At 42.0% G+C, this 16,783-nt stretch overlaps 2 protein-coding genes across 10 annotated transcripts in view; both read left to right on the top strand.

The window, feature by feature from the left end:
• Window positions 1-7,348, top strand: part of LOC307199520 (phospholipase A and acyltransferase 2-like) — a 24,538-nt gene extending 17,190 nt beyond the window's left edge. For 2 of the 7 annotated variants that reach the window (XM_079947465.1, XM_079947466.1), the window contains 3 exons: window positions 5,947-6,088; window positions 6,266-6,534; window positions 7,155-7,348. In XM_079947465.1, the coding sequence (XP_079803591.1) occupies window positions 5,947-6,088; window positions 6,266-6,534; window positions 7,155-7,205 (462 nt within the window). In that variant the 3' untranslated portion in view covers window positions 7,206-7,348. Of the gene's footprint in view, window positions 1-496; window positions 1,010-5,946; window positions 6,089-6,265; window positions 6,535-7,154 lie in introns of those variants that run through there. The other 5 variants (XM_079947467.1, XM_079947468.1, XM_079947469.1 and 2 more) reach the window with 4 other exon arrangements.
• Window positions 3,283-16,783, top strand: LOC307199522 (phospholipase A and acyltransferase 2-like). Of its 3 annotated transcripts, XM_079947472.1 has the most exons (6): window positions 3,283-3,428; window positions 3,660-3,748; window positions 11,224-11,312; window positions 14,479-14,620; window positions 14,994-15,262; window positions 15,883-16,783. In XM_079947472.1, the coding sequence occupies exons 3-6, from the start codon at window positions 11,304-11,306 to the stop codon at window positions 15,931-15,933; spliced, it is 471 nt and encodes a 156-aa protein (XP_079803598.1). In that variant the 5' UTR covers window positions 3,283-3,428; window positions 3,660-3,748; window positions 11,224-11,303; the 3' UTR covers window positions 15,934-16,783. The 3 variants fall into 3 exon arrangements, with proteins under 3 accessions (XP_079803598.1, XP_079803599.1, XP_079803600.1); XM_079947473.1 differs by lacking the exon at window positions 3,660-3,748 and having other exon boundaries at window positions 3,329-3,428; XM_079947474.1 differs by lacking the exons at window positions 3,283-3,428; window positions 3,660-3,748 and adding an exon at window positions 9,584-9,601.

Genomic DNA, 16,783 nt, shown 5'->3' with positions numbered 1-16,783 from the left:
CCGCACAACTGATTCGGAGCTCACGCCTATGCTACCACTAACGATGCCATCTTTACCTGGAGTATATTGAAGGACTGCAAACCAGAACAGAAAAAAATGGATATCATAACTTTTAAAAATAACTTGAGTTCACACATTCAAATTGTCTGAAGGAACAAATGAAAAGATTAAAAACTCAGAACTCAGGTTTCCAAATTAATGACAGGCTTGTACCCTGATGAAAAACGTTGGGTCTGTATTCTTTTAATATTTTTTTAAACTATAGCCACAGAACTCAGATTTTTGCACCAAAGCATGTTCTGTTACAAGGAATTAATTTTTAAAGCATATTTTAAACCCAGAGTTAATTGCCTTGGAATCTGAGAATTTCGAATCTGGCTATTTCCTGTCTCCAAAAGAAACATTTAAAGCAAACTTTCATATCAACTCTGTTGTGAGAAATGAAGGACCACCAGCCATTGTGAATAAAAATGCTTAAATCTCTTATTTTTTGCAGGCAGAAGAACCTTCTTTTCTAAACTGGATAGCAGACAAGATCGGTTTGTAAACACCACTAGTTGGTGTTCAATATATGATAAGACACGTGAACAATCTAAAAGACAGTTGGAGGACAATCCTAGGTTGGCTTCTAACAAGATCCCATTATAAAAGAACAACAGTTTTTGAATAAAAACAAAAACATCAAATCAATCAAGAGTTTTCTGTCTTCATCCATTGGTGTGAATTTTGAAGGATGGCTCTGTTTCAGTTTGTGGATTGTTTTGTAAAGTGCAGATTAGTTAAGAATTTGAATGTGAATTGAATCAAATTTCTCCCTGCTGCCTCTAGATGTGGTAGAGGACACTGATCAACGTTGAAGTAAGGTTCAGTTGCCAGTCTGCTCAACTTCTGTACTTGGAATGGAGGATGCCACCATCTTGTTTCAGGCCACCCTTGACACATACAACATTTTCCTGCAGGCCTCAGTTGTTAAAAATCAATACATGTCTGTATAAAGAATCCCACAACAGTGTAGCTTGTGAATTCATTGGAATGTGGGTTTTCATAGCCCCCTTCAACGGAGAAGAGGAAAGAGTCTTCTTTACTTGTGCGTTTAGCTGAAATCTCAGCCCTAAATCCTTCTTCCTTCACCCCAACTTCCCATTTTCTCAATATGTTTTTGCTTTCTGGTTTTGGTTCCCATCTGAGATCAAAAGTGACAGAAGCTCTGGCCAAACCCACAACCCATAGCTAGTGCGCTGCTTTTGACTTGATGGGTTACAGATTATTCACATCTGATTTACAACCCCCATTTTTCATGGATGTCAGTGAGGTTTCTGCAAGCATCTTAGTAGCAGTTTTCATAGAGGAATCCAAAGGGAGGGATTGTTTCAATATCTCTTTTGGTGGAAGTCATTTTTCATGGAATGCTTTTACAGTTCTTTCTTTCTTTCTTTCTTTCTTTCTTTCTTTCTCTCTCTCTCTCTCTCTCTCTCTCTGTTCTGCCATGAAAAAAAAAAGCTAGTTAAGAAAAACTCATGAACAACAATACCATAATTAAAAAATAAATGAGAAGGGAAAAAATATATCCAAGACACATCATATTGAAAGAGAATATGCCCTGGTCTTCAAGGATGGCTTTTCAAAGGAGGTGGGCAGGCTGGGAATCCTCATGCATTCATGGTTTGTTAAGCATAGCCCTTTGGCTCCTGGTGTTTGGACTTTGCAAATACAGTCGTACCTTGGCTCCTGAATGCCTTTGGAGTCAAATGTTCCGGTTCCCGAACAGTCAAAACCCAGAAGTGAGTGTTCTAGTTTTCGAATGTTCGTTTGGAAGCTGAATGTCTGACAGGGCTCTCATGGCTTCCGATTAGCTGCAGGAACTTCCTGCAGCCAATCAGAAGCCATGCTATGGAAGGTGAACGTTTCGGAAGTGTAATGGACTTCCGGAACGGATTCTGTTCGACTTCTGAGGTACGACTGTACTTGGAAATCAAAGTACAGTGATGAAATAAAGACGTCACATTAGCTAAAAACAGATGCATGTTGAATATTTATAATAATAATAATAATAATAATAATAATAATAATTTATTATTTATACACCATCCATCTGGCTGAGTTTCCCCAGCCACTCTGGGCGGCTCCCAATCAAATGTTAAAAACAGTACAGCATACACTGTAACACAGTGTGCACAGTACAGCACACACTTTAAAACACACACACACAAATGGGATTTCTAAAATTGAAGGCGCACAGGAGCCATTGAAACTTAAGAAAGAGTTTCACATACCGGTCAGAAATATGGTAATGGTGTTAATGCAACTGAGCTCAAATTAGTTACTTGGCTCTAGAGCTACATTTAAAAAGGCAGAGCAAAATGCTGGTAGTGAACTATTAATTAGGCCTTATCTGATTCAGTACTCTTAATTTTGAAATGAATTGTTGGTTGCTTAGCAGCTATTAATAGACCAGTCTGAACAGTACATGGTCCTTAATAACAAACACACTTCTTTGAAAGTGGATCACAGTGACACTGAGGAAGTTTTTTCCACATGGATTTGCTTAGCATTAGAGTGTAATGGAATTTTACGTGCAGCAGGTGGGCTGCTAGTTCGGCACAATTACAGGGAGCCACAAACACCAGCCACATAGCTGTTCTCCAAGACATCTGAACGTGGCATTTCTTCATTTTGAAAATAACCAGACTGCCCCATTTGTGGGTGGGAAATGGGAAGGGCCATTTTTTCAGGTGGGGGTAAAGTCCTTCTCCATATTTCTTAAACTTCTGGAAACAAGATCAGGCTGAGGATCCAAAAGCTTCTTGGGAGCTCTTCAGAAGATTTCTAGGGTGTTTAATGCTGTGAATCTTTACCTACAGTCAACCCATATAACTATGCAAGTCCTATATCACAAAATGCCAATGAGTCTCCAGTGACTTCATTGCAATGGAAGCAGAACCTGAGGGCATTCTGAGCCCCTGAACTCCTCAATGCTTGGGGAACTGGGACACACACAAACACACACACACACACACACACACACAGAGAGAGAGAGAGAGAGAGAGAGAGAGAGAGAGGCAGGCAGGCAGACAAACAAACACACTCATCGTCAAAGCAGGTACAAGGATCAGAAAGAAACTGTCTGGAAGACAGAGATAGCTGCAGCTTCTAGGATGCAGCAATTGTGAAGGGGAAGTCTTCCCAATCAACTTATGTCCATGCCAAGGAAAAGCATCACCTGCTTGAGGGGTGGTGAACATGTGACCCTGCAGACATGGGCCATGGTGATGGGCAATGGAGTCCAACAATCTGTAGAGAGCAGCATGTTGGCTACCCCTGCCTCAGTCAGAGATTGTGGTGAATGGGTCTTGTAGGGCAGGAAACCATTGCAGAACAGCCAGAAAATAAATACAAGGAGCCTAGCAGGCTGGGAGGACAGGAAAAAAGTGATATGGTTATTTTCCTTTTTGTTGTGTAATTGGGTAGAAGTCTTTTCCTTACACTTCTAGAAGTGAAAGGAACCAGGAATGACCTCTAAAATGTTGGAATATTGGTGAGTTGGGGTGGGGGCTCTAAGCCTCTTTGGCATGTGTAAAACTATCCTGGCAAGTGTTGCCAGGAGATGTTATACTGATGACAACTGTTGCCTTGCTAATAACAGGTTGTTGTTTTTTAAGGCTATAAAGTGAAAACGAAACTGGAAAAGATGTATAAATATCTGAGGACTGAAAGGAGAGGACGGTGAGAGCAAAACATAATGGCTCAGGTAAGTACCTCTTTGCATTGGGGACATTGGCTATCGATCCCCACCCAGTCCAAAATACCTTCCCTTTGATTGTCTTCCCTTTGACTGTTTTTTCAAAGTAAGAGTTGCCACTTGACTTGCTGCTTACCTTACGCTGCTATCTCTGCTGCAAGCCACCGTACGTTGAACACAGTGAGACTAACTTCTGTGTAAGAATGCTTAGGATAGTTTTTGTCTCTAGCTCAGAGCTTTCCAAACTGCGTGTTGCGACACATTCGTGTGTCGGCTGCAGTGTGTCGGTATTTTCATGCGAATGGTCCCTGCGCTGCTCCTGGACTGGAAAGGGGTTTAGTTTAACCTCCGGTTTGCTAGTGAAACTGATTTACTGTGTCACAATATGCTGCGTGTATAAAAAGTGTGTCACCAGCAAGAAAAGTTTGGAACGCTCTGCTTTAGCTCCTTCCCCCTGCCTTGCAAGTCTGACTTACAAAAACTGCAATAAATAATCACAGGGTCCCAAATTCATCTGCTCGTGGGAAGAGAGTGAGGCTCCTGCAAGCCATGGATACTAAGTTTTGATTTCTTGCAAAAAGAGAGCTTGGAATGAAATCCACGATAATAGCAGCAACTCAGTAAAGCGCTGGGCTCTGTACTGTTTATATGCCTGTAATTTTATGTGAGTTTTCTTGACTTAAATATTTTTATTTAAGTTTGCATGACTTTCATTTTTATACTTTATTTTATTGTGCAATATTTGAACTGATTTTTGTTTCTGCTTTTGGCTCATTATAAAACCAATAAACATTTTGTCTGCAGCATGTGGAGAGGATGTGGTGCTTTTTTCAGACTTAAAGAACATGAGAATAGCCTGCTAGATCAGGCAACGGCCCATCAACCTAGTCCAGCATCTTGTTCTCATAGTGGAGCAGGTGGCGCTGTGGACTAAACCACTGAGCCTCTTCGGCTTGCTGATTGGAAGGTCAGCGGTTCGAATCCCCGTGAGCTCCCATCTGTCCCAGTTTCTGCCAACCTAGCAGTTCAAAAGCACACCAGCGCAAATAGATAAATAGGCATTGCTGCGGGGGGGGGGGGGTCAGGTAAACAGCATTTCCATGTGCATTCCTTGCCTGCTCGCTTGCCACTCTGGCCCAGCCTTCCCTCACTCAGCGCCAGGGCTGCCACAGCTGGAGGAGGGGGTGGTTGCTGTTGTGGCAGCAGTGGCAGGACCCAGCACTGGAGGACGGCAGGTGCCTGCTCGCTTGTCACCCGCCCCCCTTCCCTCACTAGGAAAATGGAAGTGTGGCACTCAAAATGGAAGTTATACTCAGAACAGAGCATGTTCAGCTTCTGAAAAAGGTTCCAAAACTGGAACACTCATTTCCGCGTTTGAAATATTCAGGTTCCAAGTAGTACAAGAACTAGGCTGTTCGAAAACTGAGGGACCACTGTATTTATTTTCCCCGATTTGAACTGTATTTATTTCCCCCCGATTTGAACTGTATTTATTTCCCCTCCCCTCTAGTGGTGAATACACACACACACACACACAAAATACACACGTGGCCAGAGTTTCCACTTTAGGGAGATTTTTTAAAGCTGGATTCAGCAAAAATCAGGAAAGACGTGTGGCAGCCCTAGAATGAGAAAGAACTTTTAAAGAAGACTGGGAAAGATTTGTGGAATATTTGAAAAATCATTACAAACATATTAAAATGTTAACAGGATTTCAGCGGTATGAAGTATACTGGAACAAAAAGTTAAAAAGAGAGAAAATGGAAAATATAGACTATGCAGTGGTAAAGGTTTAATAAAATGAACCATGGACGGGGAGAAGGGAAGTCAGTGGGAAATGTATGGTTTGTATTTTGGCTTAATATTATTGTGCAAATTTGTAAAATTGAAAATGATAAACACAAAAGAAAAGATAATGATGCCACAAAGTGAGGTCTGGGATAAATATTTGCCATAAGCTACACAGGTGTAAGAAATCTGTGGTCCTCTAGAAGTGGCTGGATTTGAACTCCCATCAACCCTAGCAACTATGGCTAATGTCCTGGGATTATGGGAGTTGTAGACCAGCAACATCCGGAAGGCCACAAGTTCTCTCTCCCTGAGCTACAGTATAAAAGAAAAGGCTGCCTCTGTGGCTGTGATCCTATGTATTTGGGAGTGTGTTTCATTGAACCTAGTGGGACTTACTTCTGAATAAACTTGCACAGCTGTTTTACGACGCAATACATTGGCCCACTTACGTCTGGCAGAGACCAAAGCCTGGAGACCAGATTGAGATTTATCGATTGGGTTACCAACACTGGGCTATCTACGTAGGCGATGGATATGTGGTCCACCTGACTTCTACAGGTAAGAGCTTCTCATTATTTCCTAGAAAGGTGACTAACAATTTTTTTAAAAAATAATAGTATTTGTCAAAACAACAACAACTGATGTCTTCTTGAAGACAGAGTTGTTGATGAAATGCAGGGAATCCAGGCCTAATGGTCACTGTTTCTGAGTTTCCTTTCTCTCTCTGTTCTTGAGATGGGAGTACAGGAAATTTTTTCTCTGGTTCTCTGCCTGCCGACACAACAAAGGCAGTGGTGAAGAAAGAAAAGCTTTCATATGTGGCGGGGATAACCGGCTGGAAGGTCAACAACGGGAAGGACAGAAAATATAAAGTCAGGCCTGTAAGCGAAATACTTAGCATTGCAAACCAATGTGTTGGGATGGAAATAGACTATGACGTGCTCAAGATGAACTGTGAACATTTTGCCGCCATACTACGATATGGCCAACCTGACAGTGAGCAGGTGTGTAGAATTTATTCATGTTTTTGTAGTGGCAATCTGTGCTGTGATACTGAAATTCTTTCTAAACTACTGATCCTGGAAAAATGAGGTGAGATTAAGAAGCAGTTAATTTACTTTATTTTTATGTGGATTTAATTTCCAACCCTGATTTACAAAGATGAGGAGCAGAACTGAACATTTACTTGGAGTATATTGAAGGACTGCAAACCAGAACAGGAAAAAATAGATATCATAACTTTAAAAAATAACTTGAGTTCATACATTCAAATTGTCTGAAGGGACAAATGAAAAGATTAAAAACTCAGAACTCAGGTTTCCAAATTAATAACAGACTTCTACCCTGATGGAAAATGTTGGGTCTGTATTCTTTTAATATTTTTCAAACTATAGCCACAGAACTCAGATTTTTGCACCACAGCATGTTCTGTTATAAGGAATTAATTTCTAAAGGATATTTTAAACCCTGAGTTAATTGCCTTGGAATTTGAGAATTTCAAATCTGGCTATTTTCTGTCTCCAAAAGAAACATTTAAAGCAAGGTTTTACATCAACTCAGTTGTGAGAAATGAAGGAACATGGTCGCTGTTAATAAAAATGCTTAAACCTCTTATTTTTTGCAGGCGGAAGTTGTTTCTGTTCTAAGCCGGATACCAGACATGTTCCGTTCATAAACACCATTAGTTGGTGTTCAATATATGATGAGACATGTGAACAATCTAAAAGACTGTTGGAGGACAATCCTAGGTTGGCTTCTAACAAGATCCCATTATAAAAGAGCAAGAGTTATTGAATAAAAACGAAAACATCAAATCAATCCAGATTTAGGTTTTCTGTCTTCATCCTTTGGTGTGAATTTTGAACGATGGCTCTTTTTAAGTTTGTGCATTGTTTTGTAAAGTGCAGATTAGTTAAGAATTTGTGTGTGAATTGAATCAAATTTCTCCCTGCTGCCTCTAGATGTGGTAGAGGACACTGATCAACGTTGAAGTAAGGTTCAGTTGCCAGTCTGGTCAACTTCTGTACTTGGAATGAAGGATGCCGCCATCTTGTTTCAGGCCACCCTTGACACATACAGTACAACGTTTTGCTGCAGGCCTCGCTTGCTAAAAATCAATACATGCCTGTATAAAGAATCCCACAACAGTGTAGCTTGTGAATTCATTGGCATTTGGGTTTTCATAGCCCCCTTCAATGGAGGAGGGGAAAGAGTCTTCTTTACTTGTGCGTTTAGCTGAAATCTCAGCCCTCAATCCTTCTTCCTTCACCCCAACTTCCCATTTTCTCAGTATGTTTTTGCTTCCTGGTTTTGGGTCCCATCTCCCATCTGAGACCAAAAGTGACAGAAACTCTGGCCAAAACCACAACCCATAGCTAGTGCACTGCTTTTGACTTGATGGGTTACAGATTATTCACATCTGATTTACAACCCCCATTGTTCATGGATGTTAGTGAGGTTTCTGCATGCATCTTAGTAGCAGTTTTCATAGAGGAATCCAAAGGGAGGGATTGTTTCAATATCTCTTTTGGTGGAAGTCGTTTTTCATGGAATGCTTTTCCTGATCTTTCTTTCTTTCTCTGCTCTGCCATGAAATGAAAAAATCTAGTTAAGAGAAACGACACCATAATTAAAAATTAAAGGAGAAGGGAACAAAATATATCCAAGAAACATCATTATTAAAATATATTGAAATAGAATGTGCTCTGGTCTTCAAGGATGGCTTTTCAAAGGGGGTGGGCAGGCTGGGAATCCTCATGCATTCATGGTAGGTTAAGCATAGCGCTTTGGCTCCTGGTGTTTGGACTTCGCAAATACAGCCGTACCTTGGCTCCCGAATGCTTTGGGAGTCAAACGTTCCGGCTCCCAAACAATCGAAAACCAGAAGTGTGTGTTCCCGTTTGAAAGCCAAACGTCTGAAAGGGCTCTTATGGCTTCCGATTGGCTGCAGGAGCTTCCTGCAGCCAATCAGAAGCCATGCTATGGAAGTCGAACGTTTTAGAAGTCTAATGGACTTCTGGAACGGATTCTGTTCGACTTCCGAGGTACGACTGTACTTGGAAATGTTGTTGATGAAATAAAGACGTCCCATTAGCTAAAAACAGATGCATGTTGAATACTTAAAACACACACGAACAAATGGGACTTCTAAAATTGAAGGAGCACAGGAGCCACTGAAACTAAAGAAAGAGTTTCACATACCGGTCCACCCATTTACAGCTTCAAAAATATGGAAATGGTGTATTAAATGGTGTTAATACAACTGAGCTCAAATTAGTTACTTGGCTCCAGTGCTACATTAAAAAAGGTAGAGCAAAATGCTGGTAGTGAGCTATTAATTAGGCCTTATCTGGTTCAGTACTCTTAATTTTGAAATGAATTGTTGGTTGCTTAATAACAAACACACTTCTTTGAAAGTGGATCGCAGTGACCCTTAGGAAGCTTTTTTCACATGGATTTGCTTAGCATTAGAGTGTAACGGAATTTTACGTGCAGCAGGTGGGCTGCTATTTGGGCACAATTAGAGGGAGCCACAAACACCAGCCATATAGCTGTTCTCCAAGACATCTGAACGTGGCATTTCTTCATTTTGAAAATAACCTGACTGCCCCATTTGCAGGTGGGAAATGGGAAGGGCCATTTTTTCAGGTGGGGGTAAAGTCCTTCTCCATACTTCTTAAACTTCTAGAAACAAGATCAGGCTGAGGATCCAAAAGCTTCTTGGGAGCTCTTCAGAAGATTTCCAGGGTGTTTAATGCTGTGAATCTTTACCTACAGTCAACCCATATAACTATGCAAGTCTTATACAGTATCACAAAATGCCAATGTCTCCAGTGACTTCATTGCAATGGAAGCAGAACCTGAGGGCATTCTGAGCCCCTGAACTCCTCAATGCTTGGAGAATTGGGACACACAAACACACACAGAAACAAACAAACAAACAAATAAACACACTCGTCGAAGTAGTTAATTACCAGGTTACAAGGATCATAAAGAAACTGTCTGGAAGATAGGGATAGCTGCAGCTTCTAGGATGCAGCAATTGTGAAGGGGAAGTCTTCCCAATCAACTGTATGTCCATGCCAAGGAAAAGCATCACCTGCTTGAGAGGTGGTGAACCTGTGACCCTGCAGACATGGGCCATGGTGATGGGCAATGGAGTCCAACAATCTGTAGAGAGCAGCATGTTGGCTACCCTTGCCTCAGACAGAGATTGTGGGGCTGGAAACCGTTGCAGAACAGCCAGAACATAAATACAAGGAGCCTAGCAAAATACAAGCACAGGAAAAAATGATTTGGTTATTTTACTTTTTGTTGTGAAATTGGGTAGAAGTCTTTTCCTTACAAGAAGTGAAAAGAACCAGGAATGCGAGCCAGTGTGGTGTAGTGGTTAAGAGCGATAGACTCGTAATCTGGGGAACCGGGTTCGTGCCTCCGCTCCTCCACCTGCAGCTGCTGGGTGACCTTGGGCCAGTCACACTTCTCTGCAGTCTCTCAGCCCCACTCACCTCACAGAGTGTTTGTTGTGGGGGAGGAAGGGAAAGGAGAATGTTAGCCGCTTTGAGACTCCTTCAGGTAGTGATAAAGCGGGATATCAAATCCAAAGTCGTCTTCTTCTTCTTCTCTAAAATGTTGGGATATTGGGGAGTTGGGGTGGGGGCTCTAGGCTTCTTTGGCATGTGGAAAACTATCCTGGCAGGGAAAACGCGTTTCCTGCTGTTTTTCTACACTAAGGAAGTGTTGCCAGGAGATGTTATATTGACGTCAACTGTTGCCCTGCTGAGAACATGATTTATTTATTTATTTTTAGTACGGTATATAAAGTTAAAACGATACTGAAAATGAACAGAAATATCTGAAGATTGAAAGGGGGTGAGAGCAGAACATTATGGCTGAGGTAAGAACCCCTTTGAATAGGGGACATTTTCTATCAATCCCCACTCAGTCCAAAATACCCTCCCATTGATAGTTTTCCCTTTGACTGTTTTTTTCAAAGTAAAAATTGCCACTTGACTTGCTGTCTGTTATACCCTGCTATCTCTGGCTACAAGCCAATGTGCATTTTAGGAGCAAAGTGTCATTGAACACAGTGAGACTAACTTCTGAGTAAGAATATTTAGGATAGTTTTGTCTCTAGCTCAGAACTTTCCAAACTGTGTGTTGCGACACATTCGTGTCAGCTGCAGTGTGTCGGTGTTTTCACATGAATGGTCCCTGCGCTCCTCCCGGGCTGGAAAAGGGTTAGTTTAACCTCCGGTTTGCTAGTGAAACTGAATTACTGTGTCACAAAATGCTGCATGTATAAAAAGTGTGTCACCAGCATGAAAAGTTTGGAAAGCTCTGCTTTAGCTCCTTCCCCCTGCCTTGCAAGTCTGACTTACAAAAACTGTGATGAATAATCACAGGGTCCAAAGGTTGAAAAATTCATCCACAATGGTATCTCGGGTTACATACGCTTCAGGTTACACACTCTGCTAACCCAGAAATAGTGCTTCAGGTTAAGAACTTTGCTTCAGAATAAGAACAGAAATCGTGCTCCAGCGGCTTGGCAGCAGGAGGCCCCATTAGCTAAAGAGGTGCTTCAGGTTAAGAACAGTTTCAGGTTAAGAACGGACCTCTGGAACGAATTAAGTACTTAACCCGAGGTACCATAGTACTTGTGGGGTGGGGGAAGAGAGGGAGGCTCCTTCAAGGCTATAAAGTGAAAACGAAACTGAAAAAGATCTATAAATATCTGAGGACTGAAAGGAGAGGACGGTGAGAGCAAAGCATAATGGCTCAGGTAATTACCTCTTTGCATTGGGGACATTGGCTATCGATGCCCACCCAGTCCAAAATACCTTCCCTTTGATTGTCTTCCCTTTGACTGTTTTTTCAAAGTAACAGTTGCCACTTGACTTGCTGCTTACCTTACGCTGCTATCTCTGCTGCAAGCCAACGTACGTTGAACACAGTGAGACTAACTTCTGTGTAAGAATGCTTAGGACAGTTTTGTCTCTAGCTCAGAGCTTTCCAAACTGCGTGTTGCGACACATTCGTGTGTCGGCTGCAGTGTGTCGGTGTTTTCATGCGAATGGTCCCTGCGCTGCTCCTGGGCTGGAAGGGGTTAATTTAACCTCCGGTTTGCTAGTGAAACTGAATTACTGTGTCACAAAATGCTGTGTGTATAAAAAGTGTGTCACCAGCATGAAAAGTTTGGAAAGCTCTGCTTTAGCTGCTTTCCCCTGCCTTGCAAGTCTGACTTACAAAAACTGCAATAAATAATCACAGGGTCCCAAATTCATCTACTTGTGGGGGAAGAGAGCGAGGCTCCTGCAAGCCATGGATACTAAGTTTGATTTCTTGCAAAAAGAGAGCTTGGAATGAAATCCACGATAAGAGCAGCAACTTAGTAAAGCGCTGGGCTCTGTACTGTTTATATGCCTGGAATTTTATGTAAGTTTTCTTGACTTAAATATTTTTATTTAAGTTTGCTTGACTTTCATTTTTATACTTCATTTTATTGTTTAATAGTTGAACTGATTTTTGTTTCTGCCTTTGGCTCGTTATAAAACCAATAAACATTTCGTCTTTTAAAAAAAGAGCTGGGAAGGGAAACAAACCTCGAGAGCAGGAAAGAGCTAAGAATAGGGTGATTTCCTCAGGGAAAGGGGATTTCCATCTGGCCTTGCAGCATCTACAGTGGTACCTCTGGTTACGTACTTAAAACCTTCCAGAGGTCCGTTCTTAACCTGAAACTGTTCTTAACCTGAAGCACCACTTTAGCTAATGGGGCCTCCTGCTGCCGCCGCGCCGCCACATTACGATTTCTGTTCTCATCCTGAAGCAAAGTTCTTAACCCTAGGTACTATTTCTGGTACCTGTATGGAAGTGAGAGCTGGACCATAAAGAAGGCTGATCGCCGAAGAATTGATGCTTTTGAATTCTGGTGCTGTAGGAGACTCTTGAGAGTCCCATGGACTGCAAGAAGAACAAACCTATCCATTCTGAAGGAAATCAGCCCTGAGTGCTCACTAGAACGACAGATCCTGAAGCTGAGGCTCCAATACTTTGGCCACCTCATGAGAAGAGAGGACTCCCTGGAAAAGACCCTGATGTTGGAAAAGATGGAGGGCACAAGGAGAAGGGGACTACAGAGGACGAGATGGTTGGATAGTGTTCTCGAAGCTACCAGCATGAGTTTGACCAAACTGCAGGAGGCAGTGGAAGACAGGAGTGCCTGGCGTGCTCTGATCCATGGAGTCACGAAGAGTCGGACATGACTAAACGACTAAACAACAACAACAACAACACTATTTCTGGGTTAGCGGAGTCTGTAACCTGAAGCGTCTGTAACCCGAGGTACCACTGTATTGGATGGGGCAGGAGGTGAAGTGGTGCTTTTCTCAGGCTTAAAGAACATGAGAATAGCTTGCATCCTGTTCTCATAGTGCAGTGGTGGCAAACCTATGGCACACATGCCAGAGACGGCACTCAGGCCTCTCTGTGGGCATGTGAGCCATTGCCCCAGCTGGTAGCTTCCATGCTGGGGGTGGGGTGGGGAGGAGGAAGAGGAGAGGAGGGCTCGGGTGCAAGCAGGAGTGGAGTGCTTGCACGCAAGTAGGACTGGGCAGCTCAGTTAAGGAGCGCCTGGCTGCCTTCACAGGGTTGCAGGGGATCTGATGAGGAGGTGGGGGCTCTTTTAAACTTCTCCCTTGAGGAGAGTGCAGCCGCGAACCCCTCAAGGGAAGTGTAAAGGATCCTGCACCTCCCGAGCTGAGCAGTCGGGATCCAGATCCTGTTCTCGTGCAAGCAGCAACGCTGCCAAGCAGAGCAGCCCAATCCCACTCCTACTTGCCCGCAAGCGGAAGCAGGTGGGCCGGCGACATTCCTTGCCTGCTCGCTTGCCACTCAGGCCCTGCCTTCCCTCACTCAGCGCCAGGGCTGCCAGAGCTGGAGGAGGAGGGGTGGTTGCTGTTGTAGCAGCAGTGGCAGGAGCCAGCACTGGAGGGCGGCAGGTGCCTGCTCGCTTGTCGCCCGCCCACCTTCCCTCACTAGGAAAACGGAAGTGTGGCACTCAAAATGGAAGTTATACTCAGAACAGAGCACGTTCAGCTTCTGAAAAAGGTTCCAAAACTGGAACGCTCATTTCCAGGTTTGAAGTATTCAGGTTCCAAGTAGTTCAAAACTAAGCTGTTCGTAAACTGAGGTGCAACTGTATTTATTTTCCCCAATTTAAACTGTATTTATTTCCCCCCAAGTGGTGAACACACAACACACGCACGCACACACAAATAAATGGCCAGAGTTTCCACTTTGGGGGGGGGGGGATTTTTTAAAGCTGGATTCAACAAAAATCAGCCAGGACGTGTGGCAGCCCTAGAATAAGAAAGAACTTTTAAAGAAGACTGGAAAAGATTTGTAGAATATTTGAAAAATCATTACAGACATATTAAAATGTTCACAGGATTTCAGCGTTATGAATTATACTGGAACAAAAAATGAAAAAGAAAGAAAATGGAAAATATGGAATATGCAGTGGTAGAGGTTTAATAAAATGAACCATGGACAGGGGAGAAGGGAAGTCAGTGGGAAATGTATGGTTTGTATTTTGGCTTAATATTATTGTGCAAATTTGTAAAATTGAAAATGATGGATACAATAAACAAGATAATGATGCCACAGAGTGAGGTCATAAGCTACACAGGTGTAGCCATAAGCTACACAGGTGTACGAAATCTGTGGTCCTCCAGAGGTGGTTGGATTCGAATTCTCATCAACCCTAGCAACTATGGCTAATGTCCAGGGACTATGGGAGTTGTAGTCCAGCAACATCAGGAAGGCCACAAGTTCTCCATCCCTGAGCTACAGTATAAAAGAAAAGGCTGCCTCTGTGGCTGTGATCCTATGTATTTGGGAGTGTGTTTCATTGAACCTAGTGGGACTTACTTCTGAATAAACTTGCACAGCTGTTTTACGACGTAATACATTGGCCCACTTACCTCTGGGAGAGACCAAAGCGTGGAGACCAGATTGAGATTTATCGATTGGGTTACCAACACTGGGCTATCTACGTAGGCGATGGATATGTGGTCCACCTGACTTCTGCAGGTAAGAGCTTCTCATTATTTCATAGAAAGGGTGTTTTTGTGAGAGGGAAGAATAAGATAGAGAACATCGGCAGATTACCCCTGAAGAAACACAGCCCTTGGGGGGGGGGGGAAGTTCCCCACCACTGGCTTAGGGACTAATTGTTGCTGGAAGTTCTATGTCCTGATACTTGCAATTGTTGTAAGCCAGTTAGAGGACTGCTTTGTAGCCAAGAGATTGCATTTCGGTTGGTTGTGAGTTGTTTTGGGTTGCCTTGGACAAAATAAACAACAACAACTGATGTCTTCTTGAAGACAATGTTGTTGATGAAATGCAGGGAATCCATGCCTAACGGTCACTGTTTCTGAGTTTCTTTTCTCTCTCTGTTCTTGAGATGGGAGTACAGGAAGTTTTTTCTCTATTTATCTGTCTGCCGAAACAACAAAGGCAGTGGTGAAGAAAGAAAAGCTTTCATATGTGGCGGGGCTAAGCAAGTGGAGGGTCAACAACGAGAAGGACAGAAAATATAAAGCCAGGCCTGTAAGCGAAATAATTAGCACTGCAAATGAATATGTTGGGACTGAGAGAGACTATGACGTGCTCAAGATGAACTGTGAACATTTTGCCGCCGAACTACGATATGGCCAACCTGACAGTGGACAGGTGTGTAGAATTTATTCACATTTTCGTAGTGGCAATCTGTGCTGTGATATTGAAATTCTTTCTAAACTACTGATCCTGGAAAAATGAGGTGAGATTAAGAAGCAGTTAATTTACTTTATTTTTATGTAGATTTAATTTCTAACCCTGATTTACAAAGATGAGGAGCAGAACTGAACATTTACTTGGAGTATATTGAAGGACTGCAAACCAGAACAGGAAAAAAATAGATATCATAACTTTTAAAAATAACTTGAGCTCACACATTCAAATTGTCTGAAGGGACAAATGAAAAGATTAAAAACTCAGAACTCAGGTTTCCAAATTAATAACAGACTTGTACCCTGATGGAAAATGTTGGGTCTGTATTCTTTTAATATTTTTCAAACTATAGCCACAGAACTCAGATTTTTGCACCACAGCATGTTCTGTTATAAGGAATTAATTTCTAAAGGATATTTTAAACCCACAGTTAATAGCCTTGGAATCTGAGAATTTCAAATCTGGCTATTTTGTCTCCAAAAGAAACATTTAAAGCAAAGTTTCATATCAACTCTGTTGTGAGAAATGAAGGACCATTGGTCATTGTGAATAAAAATGCTTAAACCTCTTTTTTTTTGCAGGCGGCAGTTGTTTCTGTTCTAAGAGGGATACCAGATATGTTCCATTCGTAAACACCATTAGTTGGTGTTCAATATATGATGAGACATGTGAACAATCTAAAAGACTGTTGGAGGACAATCCTAGGTTTGTTGTTGCTTTTTAAATGAATTTTATTAGTATTTTCCACACAATAGCAACAACACGAAAGATATCAAAAGATAACAATACACAACACACAAAAAGCAACATTCGAAAACTGAAAAAGACAAAAAACAAAAAAACAACAAAAAACCAATCCATATCTTACAAGTTAGTATTATAAACACTAAAACAACAACAATACATTGACTTCTGCCAATCCCACAGCACCTCCTTTATCTCTCATTCTGTCTTCCTGTTTTCCTTATCCCCTCTATCCTAACATCTAGATATAAATCCTTCTTTCATGTCCTTTCACATGTTCCGTTCGTAAACACCATTAGTTGGTGTTCAATATATGATGAGACATGTGAACAATCTAAAAGACTGTTGGAGGACAATCCTAGGTTGGCTTCTAACAAGATCCTATTAAAAACAAAAACATCAAATCAATCAAGATTTAGGTTTTCTGTCTTCATCCTTTGGTGTGAATTTTGAAGGGTAGCTCTATTTAAGTTTGTGCATTGTTTTGTAAAGTGCAGATTAGTTAAGAATTTGAATGTGAATTGAATCAAATTTCTCCCTGCTGCCTCTAGATGTGGTAGAGGACACTGATCAATGTTGAAATAAGGTTCAGTTGCCAGTCTGGTGGTCAACTTCTGTACTTGGAATGGAGGATGCCACCATCTTGTTTCAGGCCACCCTTGACACATACAACATTTTGCTGCAGGCCTCGGTTGCTAAAAATCAATACGTGCCTGTATAAAGAATCCCACAACAGTG

Source organism: Podarcis cretensis (genome assembly GCF_951804945.1).
Source record: "Podarcis cretensis genome assembly, chromosome: 12".
Taxonomy (NCBI): domain Eukaryota; kingdom Metazoa; phylum Chordata; class Lepidosauria; order Squamata; family Lacertidae; genus Podarcis; species Podarcis cretensis.
The sequence above is the reverse complement of the archived record's forward strand: the minus strand, read 5'-3'. Positions and strand labels throughout refer to the sequence as shown.

Coding starts and splice junctions, on each gene's coding strand:
- LOC307199522 (XM_079947472.1), top strand. Junction 14,621..14,993: donor GGTCCACCTGACTTCTGCAG/GTAAGAGCTTCT, acceptor TCTGTTCTTGAG/ATGGGAGTACAGGAAGTTTT. Junction 15,263..15,882: donor GCCAACCTGACAGTGGACAG/GTGTGTAGAATT, acceptor TTTTTTTTGCAG/GCGGCAGTTGTTTCTGTTCT.